Source organism: Falco peregrinus, chromosome 2 (assembly GCF_023634155.1).
Source record: "Falco peregrinus isolate bFalPer1 chromosome 2, bFalPer1.pri, whole genome shotgun sequence".
NCBI classification, from domain to species: Eukaryota; Metazoa; Chordata; class Aves; order Falconiformes; family Falconidae; genus Falco; species Falco peregrinus.
Window position 1 is genome coordinate 87534097 of NC_073722.1, and position 14391 is coordinate 87548487.

At 36.7% G+C, this 14391-nt stretch overlaps 1 protein-coding gene across 1 annotated transcript in view; it reads left to right on the forward strand.

Moving 5' to 3' along the window:
- The window catches only part of LOC101918788 (protein HIRA), a 38175-nt gene that overhangs the window by 18605 nt on the left and 5179 nt on the right, over positions 1-14391 (forward strand). The window contains exons 11-21 of the mRNA XM_055794334.1: positions 1702-1807; positions 2393-2620; positions 3420-3505; positions 3962-4156; positions 5558-5728; positions 7258-7462; positions 8216-8320; positions 9404-9552; positions 10685-10846; positions 11599-11657; positions 12703-12808. Of these exons, the coding sequence (XP_055650309.1) occupies positions 1702-1807; positions 2393-2620; positions 3420-3505; positions 3962-4156; positions 5558-5728; positions 7258-7462; positions 8216-8320; positions 9404-9552; positions 10685-10846; positions 11599-11657; positions 12703-12808 (1572 nt within the window). The remainder of the gene's footprint in view (positions 1-1701; positions 1808-2392; positions 2621-3419; positions 3506-3961; positions 4157-5557; positions 5729-7257; positions 7463-8215; positions 8321-9403; positions 9553-10684; positions 10847-11598; positions 11658-12702; positions 12809-14391) is intronic.

Genomic DNA, 14391 nt, shown 5'->3' on the forward strand with positions numbered 1-14391 from the left:
TGAAACAAAAGCTGTTTTCTTTCATTAATAGATTAAGGCTAGAAAGCCATTAAGTGGAGTATTTCATGATATGTACTGCTATTGTTGTACAATAGCTTTGAATAGTTTTGTTTTCCTGTAGTGCTTTTTATTTCTTCATCTGCAATTTGCACATTTTTTCATGGTGTAAAGTCATTGGGAGTAATAGCTGGTTAACATTCTACAATTTCTGAGGAAATGGTTTTGTGGGATATTTGAGAGACAAAGGACCATTAGGAAGCTTGTTAATTTATATCCTGTTTACAAATTGAAATGGATGACTGAAATGTCAATAGTATGGAATGTTCCCAGAAACATGCTCCATTCTGAAAACACTAAGTAAATTCAGAGAAATCTCATACTATTATGTTGTTATAGCACTCTTATTTCTATTTTAGAGTTTGAGTCTTGGATCCATCATTGTAGTATCTGAACATGATTGTTTTCATGGAACAATTGCTTGGATCCAGAGGTCAATAGGAGCTCGGCAATTTTGTCTGCTAAGCAAACAGAAAACTCTCAACAAAATTTTGTTGTTTTCTAACTTGGAGTAGTGTTGGTTAACCAAGTGACACGGTGCTCAAGCTAACTTCTGGATGTGATGCTATCAGGGCACCAGACTGTTTTCAAACAGCTATAGCCATGATGCATGTAATATATTTTAAAGTCTTGCTGGACTAATTTGTACAGGACTTCAGAGTTCTGCCTACTTCCCTTTCCTCTTCCTTTCTTTGTACAAAGTCATCTGTAAACTACTGTCGCTGTCTCTTTGAGCTCTATAATTGGAAGTTACTGGGTTAGCAGTCAAAACTCATCACGTATTTTTTCATATTTTTCAAACGTGCAAGAATAGGTTATATGTGGAAGGTTATCATTCCATTAAGACTAGAACGTATAGTTTCTCCTCCCCCTTCTACCAAGAAAACCCATTGAGACCTCCAGAAGAGGGTTACAACATATCCCCTCATACAAGAACATGTGCAGTTTGCTTAAAAACCCAAATAATGGTAACAAAATCTAATATGTTCTTACTTAATACAGAGATGTTTTTTGACTGCTTAGATACACAGCTTGGTTTTGCTGTCACTTCAGATGATGATGATGGAGAAGAGGCATTTACCTAATATAGAGCTTCTCTTTTAAGAGTCTCATCTCTTCTCCTTCCTATCTTGTTTATTTGGACTGTAAGCTCTTTATAGGAATGGACTTTGTTACATGTTTACTGTGCGTGATGAAGCTTCATCTTCCATGGGCCCCAAACGGTAGTTTATAGGGCCTTAAAGGAAGCGTATCGATTGCTTATCTGCTGAAGGCCACTTTCTTCACCAAGTTCCGTTAGCACATCTGTAGATCTTTTGAAGCAAATACATTTATTATTTTCTCTCATTGTTCATTGTGACCACTGTTTTACCCCTACAGAAAGTTTTTTGTGGTGCTGGTCATGCCATGGGTAGGTGTACTGTTCTAGTGCCACTTTTTTGTGTGCAGTCTCCGAAGCAATGTTGGCATGTGGATTCCTGCTGTCCATGACCCTGTCTCCTTGCTGGCCCACTTCTTTGGTTCCATCAGTAGTCACTGTGATAATAAATCTTCTGCAAAGATTTCTATTGAGCAATTTATTGCATTTTCCCTTTACATCAATGAAAGAGATCAAAACCAAAGATGGACCTTTATTTCCTTCAGGACCCTTAATGGACTTGGTATCCTGGTGTGTTCCATGGATGGATCAGTGGCATTTTTGGACTTTTCCCAGGATGAACTTGGAGATCCACTCAGTGAGGAAGAAAAGGTACAGTAAGCACTTGGAGAATCTGTGATCATATTTAAGGGGTACATTGATTCAGTTAAAATGACTATTTATAGAAATATGTAGTGACTGATTTCCATATTACAGAAAAACATGTTCTTGTCTACTTTATAAATCATTAAAAAAAGAGTAGTCAAGAAAAGAATTCATCATACTAGTTTTTATTCTGGATAGAAAGTCTACTTGGAAAGCATCCGCTTGCTTACACATCATTGTACATTTGAAGTAATTATTTGGCCAAGGAAACAAGGAGTGGGTGCTTCAAAACACTTTAAAATTACTCTTTGAATTGCATATATGCAAGTCTTTTTAAACTGATTGCTGTTGGCTGTTTTTTCCTCTCATTGCTATTAGCAACTAAAGCTTTGAATTTAAATTATCTTACATATTGATTTAGTGTTAGCTGAAAATATAAAGAAAAAAATCTGTAGTGTATAAGTGATACAGAGGGCATTTGCATTTTATGGATTCCATTAGATTTGTGTGATTCTCTTGCATTGTAATTAGTGATGTCACGCTAGCAGTTGTAGTCACTCTTTTTGTGTGATACATTTTTAACGCCTACAGAGCAACATTCATCAGTCCACCTATGGTAAAAGCCTAGCGATAATGACTGAAGCTCAGTTGTCTACCACCATTATTGAGAATCCAGAGATGCTCAAGTATCAACAGAGACAGCAACAGCAGCAGGTGGAGCAGAAGAATGTGTCAATTAGGGAAGCATCTGGGACTGTGGCAGCAGCTCCCAAGGTGGCAAGCATGGTTAATGGGGAGAGTTTGGAGGACATTAGAAAGGTAGGTGTTCTTAGATAATCACTTTATAGTGTCAGGTACTGAGCTGATAAATACCAAACTGCTTATGATAAAACCAATTTCTGCTTCCTTATTTATGTGGAATGGCACCTTTCAACCCATGAATGGTCCAGGTGACGTAACTGAGACATGTTGAAAAGTTAAAATGCTTTTAAGCAGAAGACTGTGGAAAAAGGCTTGTGGGCATTTCTGTGATGGGTGCTAAGTTCTTGGTGTGCAGAAAAGAGACCAAGTAACAGTCAGAGTATGGAACTGTACTTCAGTTGCTCAGTGGAGGAGGTTGAAAGCATTATTTAATTCTCTGCTAAACAGAACACATCTTTTAACGAAGGATTCGGTGTGCACAGATGAGGAGGTTTTGGGCTTGACTTTCTCATGTGGAGAGCAGATTATATTCTCCATAAATGCCTTTTCTACAAGTGGATAGATCCAGAATTGGAAATGTGTGTGTTTAAATTAAAAAGAATGTATGTTATGGTACAGCCTGAGAGCAGTAATCAGAATCAGAAGTCTATTGTGCTTTGTACTATATGAAATTCTACTTAAAAAACACCTACTATGGGTCAAAAAAAAGTTGTGGTATTAAAACACACTTCTACTAATAAAAATGTAGACTGATCCTTTGCAATAATAGCATAGTTCAAAGACAATATGGAAAAATTTTTAACACTTTTTTAATTGACGAGCATCTTTCATCTAATATACCTATTCTTGTCAGTCAGGAAAAGAAAAAAACCATTTCCTATTTATCAGAAATGATATGAAATATATTTCCCAACAGAATCTCTTAAAAAAGCAAGTTGAAACACGAACAGCAGATGGTCGGAGAAGGATCACACCTCTCTGCATAGCTCAGCTGGACACTGGGTATGTTTGGAAGCTGGCTTTAAAATACTTTACCTCTTGGGTTTTTTTTTTCCTTCCCTGGTGCAAACTGAGAATTCTGACTTATTTTAATCTTATGGCACTTTAAAGCACTCACTGGAAATACCTTGTGTATACGTACGGAATTTGGTTTCAACCTATGTTCTTAGCTACAGCATCTCATTTCTAATAAATAAGGCTAACTGTCATTATCTACCATTATAGGTGAGTGAACAATACTGTCGTGTATTGCAGGTTTGTATCTACATTAATTCTGGCTTTAGTGTCCTTTGTATATGAGAATGACTCTGGAAAGTTAGGCGTTGGTGGTTTATTTAGGTTGTATGTGAACATCGACATGTGGAAAAGGGAAGAATGGAATAAGTAGTTTAGTTAAATTAACTATTTTTCAATTATTTTTAAAGTGTTTTTAAGAAATATTTTTGTTGTTTTTCTTAGGGATTTTTCTACAGCATTTTTCAATAGCATCCCAATATCTGGATCTCTGTCTGGCTCAATGATGTCTTCTCAAAGTAACCAGCAGCTCATGTCATTAGATTCTAATGCAGCAAATTCCCTTAATACTTCAAAGCCTTCTGTAGAGCCAACAGCAGCCAGTATAAAACCAACAGATGATGCAGCCAATAAAGATGGGTCAGTATTTGCAGTTTTGTTTTTCACTTACATGACTGTGTTTAGTTTTTAATTCTTGTTTCCAGTTCTGTAATCAAGCAACTATTAAACTGGTTTCCTTTACTGCAAAACTTCAAGAATCTAACATTCCTGAAAACACCAAGATTTTATTAGTATTTGGTTACTTTAAGTAGTGATAAATCAGTAATTAATAAATCCGTATGCATAGTTCTGGAAATGAACTTCAGTGCAATGAGGTATGCAATTGATTGCCAATGCTTTATCAAATTGACTTGCTTATAGATTATTGGGGTGCTATTAGTAAATAATATAATTTTTTCTAGCAGTGGAAGTAATGAAGCCTGTTTGTCATCAAATTGTGTCCTGTAGATCTCTTCAAAGATGATGATACTTCTTCCCTGTATACAACCCCATCTGAGCACAGTGGCATTGACTTGTCAATGCATATATGCTGATTGGCTACTATGTCTTTCAAATTAATTCTGAAACAACTAAATTTTACTTGCTTTTCTCTTGGTGGTGACACTGACTTGGTTTCTTCTCAGTGTGTGTTTATAGCATTTGCAAGAACACAATGTCATTGGAACCTCTACTACTCCATTAAATTTAGTTGAAATTGGCCACAGAATAAAAAATGAGTGGGTAGACTCTGAGAAACGATTGACAGGTGAAACTATTAAGTCCCTTTTCTTTGGAAACTGCACTTCTAACAGCTTTTTAGTACAAATATCAGTTATCTTAGAGCCATTGTTTCTTTCAATTCATTCTCTGAATGAATTGAAAAATCTTTAAAGTAAACAGCTATTCAAATAACAGATCCCTGGAATGCTTTAGTGTGGGGAAAACACATTCCTTTGCCTTAGGGTTATGCTTGGAAAGGCCTAATAATTAGTTTGGATTCTTCAGCAACAAAATCAAAACCTGGCATGAATTATTTCAGCCCATATTATTTGATGGATAAACAGTGGAGTATAATCTTGTAATGGAAAGTATTTTGTAGCCTGAACAAGGGGTAAAACAGGGAACCCCATTATCATTTGAAATAGTGATTCTTTCCCTTTGGGTATGTAAGTACCAGCTGAAAGTATCATTTCATTCCTGAATTAAAAATACATGATGAGTGAATTGGGGTCTTTTAATCTAGATATATCTATCTGGCCACGTGAAGCTCTTAGCTCTGAGATGTATCATAAACAGCTTTTGAGAGTAGGCAAAGCTTGCAAGCTACTGCTGTGTGAAAGGGGGAAAATGCATATCCTATCTCATGTATGTACTTGAGTGGACAGTTTTCAGTATGGTTTCTAGCCAGTATAATGAATGCTAGCTAGTTGTTATGAGCAGTGCAGGTTACCAATACTAGATTTCTTTCAATCCTTCTTTTCCTGTCTCTTTTATTGACAGTGTAAATGCTACCTCTGCCTCAACTGCTCCTCCTGCATCATCTTCGTCTGTGTTGACAACTCCATCCAAGATTGAACCTATGAAAGCATTTGATTCTAGATTTACAGAACGATCCAAAGCCACCTCAGGGACTGCTGTTGTAACAAATACAAATCAGACTGTTGTGGACAGGTAAGACATAGCCGGGGTGGTGGAGGGGATGTGGAATTTAAAAAAAAAAAAAAAAATGATGGTGGAGAGTTAAGCTAATTCTGTGACGTAGATGTCATGGTGCTGGCTCTTACACAATAGGAAGGAAGGAGACAGCTGAAAAAAAGGTGAATTGTTTGCTGGCATTATTCCTTTGTACCTGGCATTTGGGATCAAAAAGACTCTTCAAAATATTCTGAGTTAAAACCTTTGTTCCAAAAGGCTGTGTGTGCTCGTGCCTCCACGTGTGGCTGCATGCGTCTGCGCTCCTTTTAAAGACAAAAATAGCCAGCCTGTATCTCTGTACAAGAGTGAGATTTTCTTCAAGATAAATTGCCATACTTCAAGATAAATTACCATACACATCTGCAGACAGCCTATCGTTGTAATAGTGGCAGTTGTATTTCAGTTTTATGCCTTGAAGGCATGCAGAGATTATGCTTTGATTTTAAGGTGTTTTGGCTCTGGATCCACATGATTTTAAAAAACAGAAGAAAGCTTTTGTATTTGTGACAGTGCGTTATGGTATAAGTATTCCTGCTTCACCAAAACCAACAGCAGAAAAAATCGCAGTCTTGAGAAAGAAGTATGGAGTTCCCCAACTTACTGTCAATAGAATGTGTTTTTTACTGAATACTTTGATATTTTTATGTCAAAGGGTTTAACCATATGATGCAGAAGAAAGATGTATTAAATTACTCTCATAATTGCTTCTAATGTGTCAGTAAAGCATGGGTAAGTGTATTGCTTGGCATAATTCAGATGCCAGAGAAAAATGGTTTGGATTATGCAAAATGCTTCTAGGAAGCTGAGTGATTATGGAGTAAGTGGCAAAACATTGTTGGGAGTTAATAACCAGCTGTTGGAAGGAATGGCAAGAGTGATTAAATGACCTGTTTTGGGGTAGAATTGTTAAGAAAAGAGTACACAGGGATTTGTGCTTTGTCTTCGTTAGTTATATTGTGTTCCTGAAATGGAAAATGGAGCAGTGAGGTCATTTGTGTTTTGCAGATATGCACCTTTCTTACAGTAGTCAGAACTAAACAGGACAACTTTTGGGGATAGGCAACAGAATGACAAATGAAGTTCTTCATGAGTAAGCAGAAAGTTTCATGTCTGTTGGAGGGGAAAAAGACAAACTACTCTTACACCTTGCAAAGTGCTGAATTATTAGTATCAACCCAGGGAAAGAGATCTGGTTGTAATTGAAACTGAATGCTAAAATAAAGTTGCTATTTACACTTTATCCAGTTTCGAACTGTTAGTTTGATTGATATCTTTTTTTAAAGGAAAGAATGTCTGATCAGCTTACATATATATTGCACGTTGTACTTCTGCAAAGTATTGGCCATACCTCTTCGGCTTCCTTCTCTTGCCTTCGTGTGTTTTGAAATATACTCAAACAAGGCTAAAAATCTATCTTCTTTCCTACAAGAATATAGTGCGTAGGATATGTGGCAGCTTTTGGAATTGCTTATGTAAAATTTGAATATTTTTTTTTTCTTTCTCAGACTGAAGGATCAGAATTTAATTAAAGACAATAAGCCCAAGGATATCCTGGAGAGCAGCAGTGACAGTGAAGAGAAGATACCAGCTGCTAAACCACTCAGTGCACCTAAACGGAAACTGGAACTTGAGGGAGAAACAGTAGAAAAGAAGAAAAAAGGAAGGCCTCGAAAAGACTCCAGACTTGTACCAGTAACTTTAACTGTTCAGGTGAAATAAATAAGATTCATTGTGGTTTTCAATGTTTCATTTAATAAAGCCAGTCCTGTGTTGACTTCTTTCATCAAGTCAAGGAAACATGAGTAGTATCAGTCCCTCAGAATTTTAGCCAGCCCTCTTCCTTGCGTTTAAAATTATTCTTTTTAAAAATGAAAATCGCAAAAAGCAGATGCACGTGGTGTGGCAAATGTGTCCATCCTTAATACAAATACGCAGCTACATACTAAACGGTACCAGCATGCTAAGCAGTAATAGCCTGCCAAATGACTGTACAAAATGAAATGCCATCGGTTTTTGGTGTTCTTTGATGGAGAGTGGCCCAAGCATAATTGTGACTTGGTTATGATGACTTAAATGATTATGAATTTCATCAGAACCACAAAGTAGTAAGTTGCATTAGTTTCCATCATTTTAGGGCATACAGATCCCCCTCTGTTTTCAGTATTCAGATCTTAGCTTTTCTATGCATTATATCAGAATTTCCATTAATTAGTTGCAGCTGAAAAGGAGGGGGCAGTATAAAAAAAAAACCCACATCTAGTTTGTTTTAGTTTTTTAATTTTGAGAAGCTATATTAAATAATTTGTATTTATAAAACTAATTAAAGAAGATTAATATTTGCAATTAATGCCAAAAAATAGGCATTAATTGGAATAAAAACCAAATCAATCCAAATCACAGAGTATTTGTTTTATCTCTTAATGGAAAAATTTAACTACTTTTGCAATTTTATTTTTTTTTCAGTCCCCAGCTACGCTGGCCTCTGAGAAGGATGCTGCTTGCATCTCTGCACCAGCATTAGCACTAAAACTGCCAACCCCAATCCCACAGAAATCGTTTACTTTGCAAGTAAGTGGACTATAAGGGGGGAAAAAAGCTTAATACTAAAAAAACCCACTTGCTTTTTTTTTACATTCTTAGATTATTGATATCCTTTGTTAATTTAACATATGTTATGAATATGAACGTATGTCCATTTGTTCAAGCAAGCAAGATGGTATTCTTCAGGTTTGAAGAATATGTCTATGTAAGTTATGGCAAATCAGCTAAAAATAGGGCACTTCTGAACTAGCTAAACTTCAAAGAGGAATACCTCTGGTTCATTAGTCCCTCCTCCTGGTTAACCAAAGTATTTTGTAAAGATAAGAGTCTCTGATGGGAATACTTGCTGCACTGTTATTACAGTTGTGTTGGTAGTACACTGCTGAAGGGAAAAAATAAGAGCTCTCTGGAGGTGCTCTAGATCTGAAGAAACTAGCCAATAGTATCACTTTAGGTATTTATGAAATAATTTTTCTGCGTGTTTAGGCTGTGGTAGTCTGGTTCTAATTGCAATATTGTAGGGAGACTGGGCACATCTAGACTTGATCTGGTGCCCTTAATTGAGAAGTGCAGACTAGCACTACCTTTCTTCATTCTTACGCTCCTAATACAAAGAAATTATTTATGTTCTAGCCAAGACTGATTTTCAGAGGTCTGCTTTAGTATGTAAAGAGGACCTGCAAGAAAGTTGGAGAGCAGCTTTTTACAAGGGCATGTAGTGATAGGAGAAGGGGGAATGGCTTTAAACTGAAAGAGGGTAGATTTAGATTAGATATTAGGAAGAAATTCTTTACTGTGAGGGTGGCGAGGCACTGGCACAGGCTGCGCAGAGCAGCTGTGGGTGCCCCTGTCCAGGCAGTGCTCAAGGCCAGGCTGGATGGGGCTCTGAGCAGCCTGGGCTAGTGGAAGGTGTCCCTGAACAGGGCAGGGGGCTTGGAACTAGGTGATCTTTGAAGTCCTTTCCAACCCAAACCATTCTATCATTCTTTTGAAGTATCACAGTATATTTTGAAGCCACTTTAAAAAGCATTGTTTTGGCTTTAACACTAGTTGCTGCTTTTGAGTAGTTCTTTTCCTCTTCCAAAAAGTATTTTATTTTTTGTATTTCAGATAAGTTCAGATCCATCAATGTACCTTGAAGTGGAAAATGAAATGACCACAGTGGGAGGTTCAAAGTTGAGCAGGTTAAAGTGTAATCGAGAAGGAAAGGAATGGGAGACAGTCCTCACTAGTCGAATTCTCACTGCAGCAGGAAGCTGGTAAGAGAGTATATTTTGGAGGAAGAGGGTCCTGAAGGCCAGAAAACATTTTGGATTACTAAAGTACACTTTATGAAAAGTTAATTACACATAAACCCTCATATTTACAAATAAGTAGAGGCTTGAAAGATATTTTTATCTATTTATGGATCACTTCTAGTAGGGATTTTTGTGATTCTTTGTGTTTGGCTCAAATGTCCTATTTCTCTTTCAGCTAACCTGGTCTAATAAATTGATGCCCTTCAACTCTCACCCTGTGGAGTTTTTCTGACGTATTTCTCTTGGCTACTGCTATTTGCTGGTTTTATCACTCCTCATTGTAATTTTTACACAGTCTTTCATAATAAATGTTTTGTGGATAAAAATATGTACTGCTTTTAGTCTTAAGACCAGTTTCACATCAAGCATTAGCTCTATGCAGTCTTAAAGCATCACAGATTCTCATTAGCCAGTTACAACTATTTTCCTGCGTATTTACATTTCTCCTTTAAATTTCTTCATTAACGTTGACTAAATCATGGTAAGCGATAGTTGTTCAAGTGTTAACTTTTAAAGAATGAAAAATCTGTAACAGGATGTTTTGTGACATAGAAGTATTTTCCTGAATGTTTTGCTGGGTTTTTTCCTCTTTATTTTTCTCAACTTTGCTTAGTTCCACCTCAGAGTTTAAATTGAAAGTATATTTCTGAAGCCTGAGCCATGTCCAGATTTAGAAGAGAAGCAAAGATTTCAAAGCTAAATACAAGTACAGGCCTGAAGAAAAGCTTGTGTATACCTAAAAGCTTTACTGATATTTACGCCTCTTGATCTAATCAAAGATACTATCTTTGCCTGCAAACCTTCTCTTGCCTATCTCCTTAGACCATCATAATTTTAATCAAATTAAGGAGGCATGGAATGCACTTATATATGTGTATGTATATATACACACACATACATATATATATATATATAATCTGTCTAGTTTTTGACCTTTCCTTGTGATGCCCAGCATTTTTTTTTTTTAAAGCTGTAATAGCTGCCTTTTGGGGAATTAGCCCCAGTTATATGATAAGAAATCAATCTGATTTTGTTACTTGTATTTGACAAAATGTCAATGTTGGTTTGTATGTGGTTGTTTTTTTTTTTTTAGTGAGATTGTAAGTGTAGCCTGTGAGAAACGAACATTGTCGGTATTTTCAGCTTGTGGTCGTCGCCTTCTTCCTCCTATAATACTGAATACACCCATTTCCACCCTACATTGCACAGGTTCTTACATCATGGCTCTCACCACTGCTGCTACGCTCTCTGTTTGGTAAGTACCACGTTAGGCTGCAGCAGCTGGCTGGGCTGATATTTATAGGTAACCTCAGTTTTGTCAGTGCATTCCTGTTGGAACTGAGGCTTAAACCACATGAGGTCTGAACAAAAATCCACTTTTGGATATAACACGAAGAGTTTACTGGGCAGGATTTGAATCCTGTTTCTTCTGTGTTGTAGGACAGTCCATAATACTGAATTTGATTCTAGAAGAAAGAAAAAGGATCAGCTAGAAGTTACTAATTTAAACAACTCCCTAGGATAGACTTGTCATGCATATCGAATGGATTAAAGCCAGGGGCAGGAGAAATGCAGATACTTGCAACTTCTGTCATACTTAGCTAATAAAGTACAGAGTTTCAGAGTTAGAAGTACTCTAGCTATCTCCAAGATACCAGGATAAAAATGGCTGTAACTTGTTTACAGTTGTTGAATTCAATCTAATGTCTCATGCAAGTCAGAGCTCCTAAAGGATCTTTAGTGTTTGCTTAGCTGTAATGAGGTTTCCTGATAAAGAGCTATGAAAGTTGTTCTCTGCTGCTGACTTTTGTCTTCATGTCAGGGTTCTGAGTTTGCCAAAATAATTTTGTCAAAGAAGTGAAGAAAATGTTCAAAAAAAAACCCCAGTCAAACTCACTCCCAAAATACCCCCGCTCTGTCATGAATATTCAAGAAGTGCTTTTGTTAAATGATTTTGGAGCTTTCAGTTGTTTGTAAACTGCAGGCTTGTCCTTTTGTATTTTTCAGGGATGTTCACAAGCAGAGAGCCATTGTTAGAGATGAGTCTTTGCAAACAATATTTTCAGGTAATAAAAAAGTCATTTAGTTAACAACCTTTGAGCCCACCTGTACTATTTAGTGCCATTTATGAATATGCTGAAATTTTACAAAACCTGAAAAGCTGAAACAATTTCCCTTTTGTTATTGTGTAATAAAGGGAAGACATTGGCAATGTTGAAATACTCTAGAAATAACTGAGATGAGAGTATCAGTGGGTAACAGACTTGTACAAGATTCTGTAGCTTATTATACTCTGGGTTGCTTTTGAATTCAGTGCTCTGTGTGTGTTCAAATTCAGTGTTGTGAAGATCACAAAATAAATATGTAAATCTGCGATTACAGCAGTTTCCCTGTACTTTGCATGTTTTAATACTTTAACGATGAACAACAACTGATTATCTTCCAATTCGTTATTTCAAAATCTTCAATTTCTGTCATTGCCAGTATCTGGCACAACACGAATTAACAAAAAAGCAGTGTCTCGGGGCATACTGGCTTCTATTGTAGCTTTCTTTAATCCAAACAGTACAAATCAAAGCTACCTGGAGAAGTAGTTGTACTAGCAGTTTACAGATACCTTCATTAGAAGTTACATGCACAAATGCTGGGCCTGGAATATGTTGGGAAATGAGAGACTCCAGCTGTCCCAGTTATACTACGTTCTTAGAGAGCACACTTTTCTAAGTATGCTGGCTTTTAGGATTTTAAATTAATGGTGAGTTCTTCTCACCAATGAAGATAAAGGCTTCATGGGTTACAGAAGATATGGCAAAATTGCTGAAGATTGCCCCTAGATAGGGAGAATGTTTCCAGTTAAGTCCGTATTCTGTGTCAATTGCAGCATCAAGATTGATAATGTATTTTGCAGAAGTGGTTTTAATGCTGCTGCACCGAGCCTGGTGTTTACCATCATTATCTTGTGTCTTGACCTTCTACCAGTGCTCGAGGATAACAGTGAGCCTTTTTCTGTTGGTTGCTATGACTGATAATTTATGGTGGATAGCATTTTTTACCATTATAGATGTTATGCAGGACTCCAAAAGAAATACTTTGGTCTGATTTGACTTGCAGGAAGTGATGCCACTGTCTCTCAGATCTTGCTGACTCAGCATGGTATACCTGTAATGAGCATGTCCGATGGCAAGGCTTACTGTTTTAATCCTTCTCTTTCTACATGGTAAGTTATATATTATTTCCGGCTTTTACAGCTTAGCTGAACTGATGAGCATTCTGCTTTACTGTTTCACTCCATATTTTGAAGGGTAGTCTGAGTAGGATTGCATGCCAGGCTTAGTTTTGCTTTAGTTTGTTATTGTATGTCTAGCCTTTATTATATTATGATTTGTTATGTTTAAATTAGATTTTAAATATGAAAAAGTTAAACCTCAGCTATTTTATCACTCTTTCCTACGTGATACGTAATCTTTATTAACAAACACCTATATATACTTATGCTGATGTACGTCAGTTGAATCTGTCAAGCAGTTGGCAATGACTGAAGATAACCTAGCCTTACAATTCACTTTTTAAATGTAAAAGAATGCAGTTCTGGAAAATTCGTCAAACAACTTGGTATTGTTGGGAGTTTAAACACGTCAAAATTGTTTTGCTCAGTTTCCAGAGAAAATAAGATGTGTGCACTACAGTCCTGAATGTGTATGTGCCTGACTTTGTCAATCCTGTTCACTCCTTAATATCTTTTTTGGATCTGATTACCAGTCAAGTTTGAGGAGAGCTCTTTGTCTCCAAGACGTAAAAGTTTAATGAAGATAGTAAGTCAGGTAGGGGAGGAGGGCAGAAATGATTCTGCCTCAGAGAATTCCTATGGAAGAGTCATTACTGATGTCCTAAACACAAGGAAAGGCTACATAAGAGGCTGTGCCTTAGTAAGTATCAAATATGCTTTCCCCATGGATTCTCTTACTTCTATTAGGGCGTAAGTTCCCATAAAATATTTTCTATGCTTAAATTGTTTACAGTCTTTCCAAAACAATTCTTTGTTGTCTTTCAAAGGGAAAAAAACATGTCACAGTCTTAATATAATTGTTGTACTTAGTTTAATGAGCATGCTTGATGAAAGGGCTTATTGTTTTAACCCCTCCTTAGAATAATTGTTATTAGTCAACTGCTTGGTGTGAATCCTTTGGAAGAGAAAGAACACCTTATTTGTTCTTTGGATAAACTGAGAAATTATGCAGAAATTTTCCCAGACAATAAGGAGCAAAAGACAGGCTCACAGCCCTAATTCTGAATTTGCTGTCATTACTTAGTTTGTACAACAGCTTTGGAAGTGTTTAAAAGAGCAATCCCTTTAGTCATCATACAAATTTGAACATGGGATTTAAAATATTTGTGCCATTTTACCTCTGAGCAGTCTGGAGGTCCAAGCTTAGCATTTTATTTGAGCCACTGATTCTCTTGGCATCTCAAACCAGTGAAAATGATATCCTTGGTTAGGTGTGGAAATGGCAGCTGTGGCTGTCAGCTCCCTCTGTGTGAAGGAATAGCAGTAATGTATGGGAAAGATTGTCAACATGTGTGATCTGTGGTGACTTGTCTGCTGGGTGGTGGGACCTGACATGAGGTAAAATCAAGTTCTTAACAAGAAAGTCATTGCCCATGTTCACTCTAGTCTTCATCTGGGACATGACTTGTTATGAGATGTAAAATTACAAGTGGAAAGTTTATTTCCTTCAAAACTAATGCTTACTTATATTATACAATTAATATTGTAAACTTTGGGAGTGGAAGGGACACTTC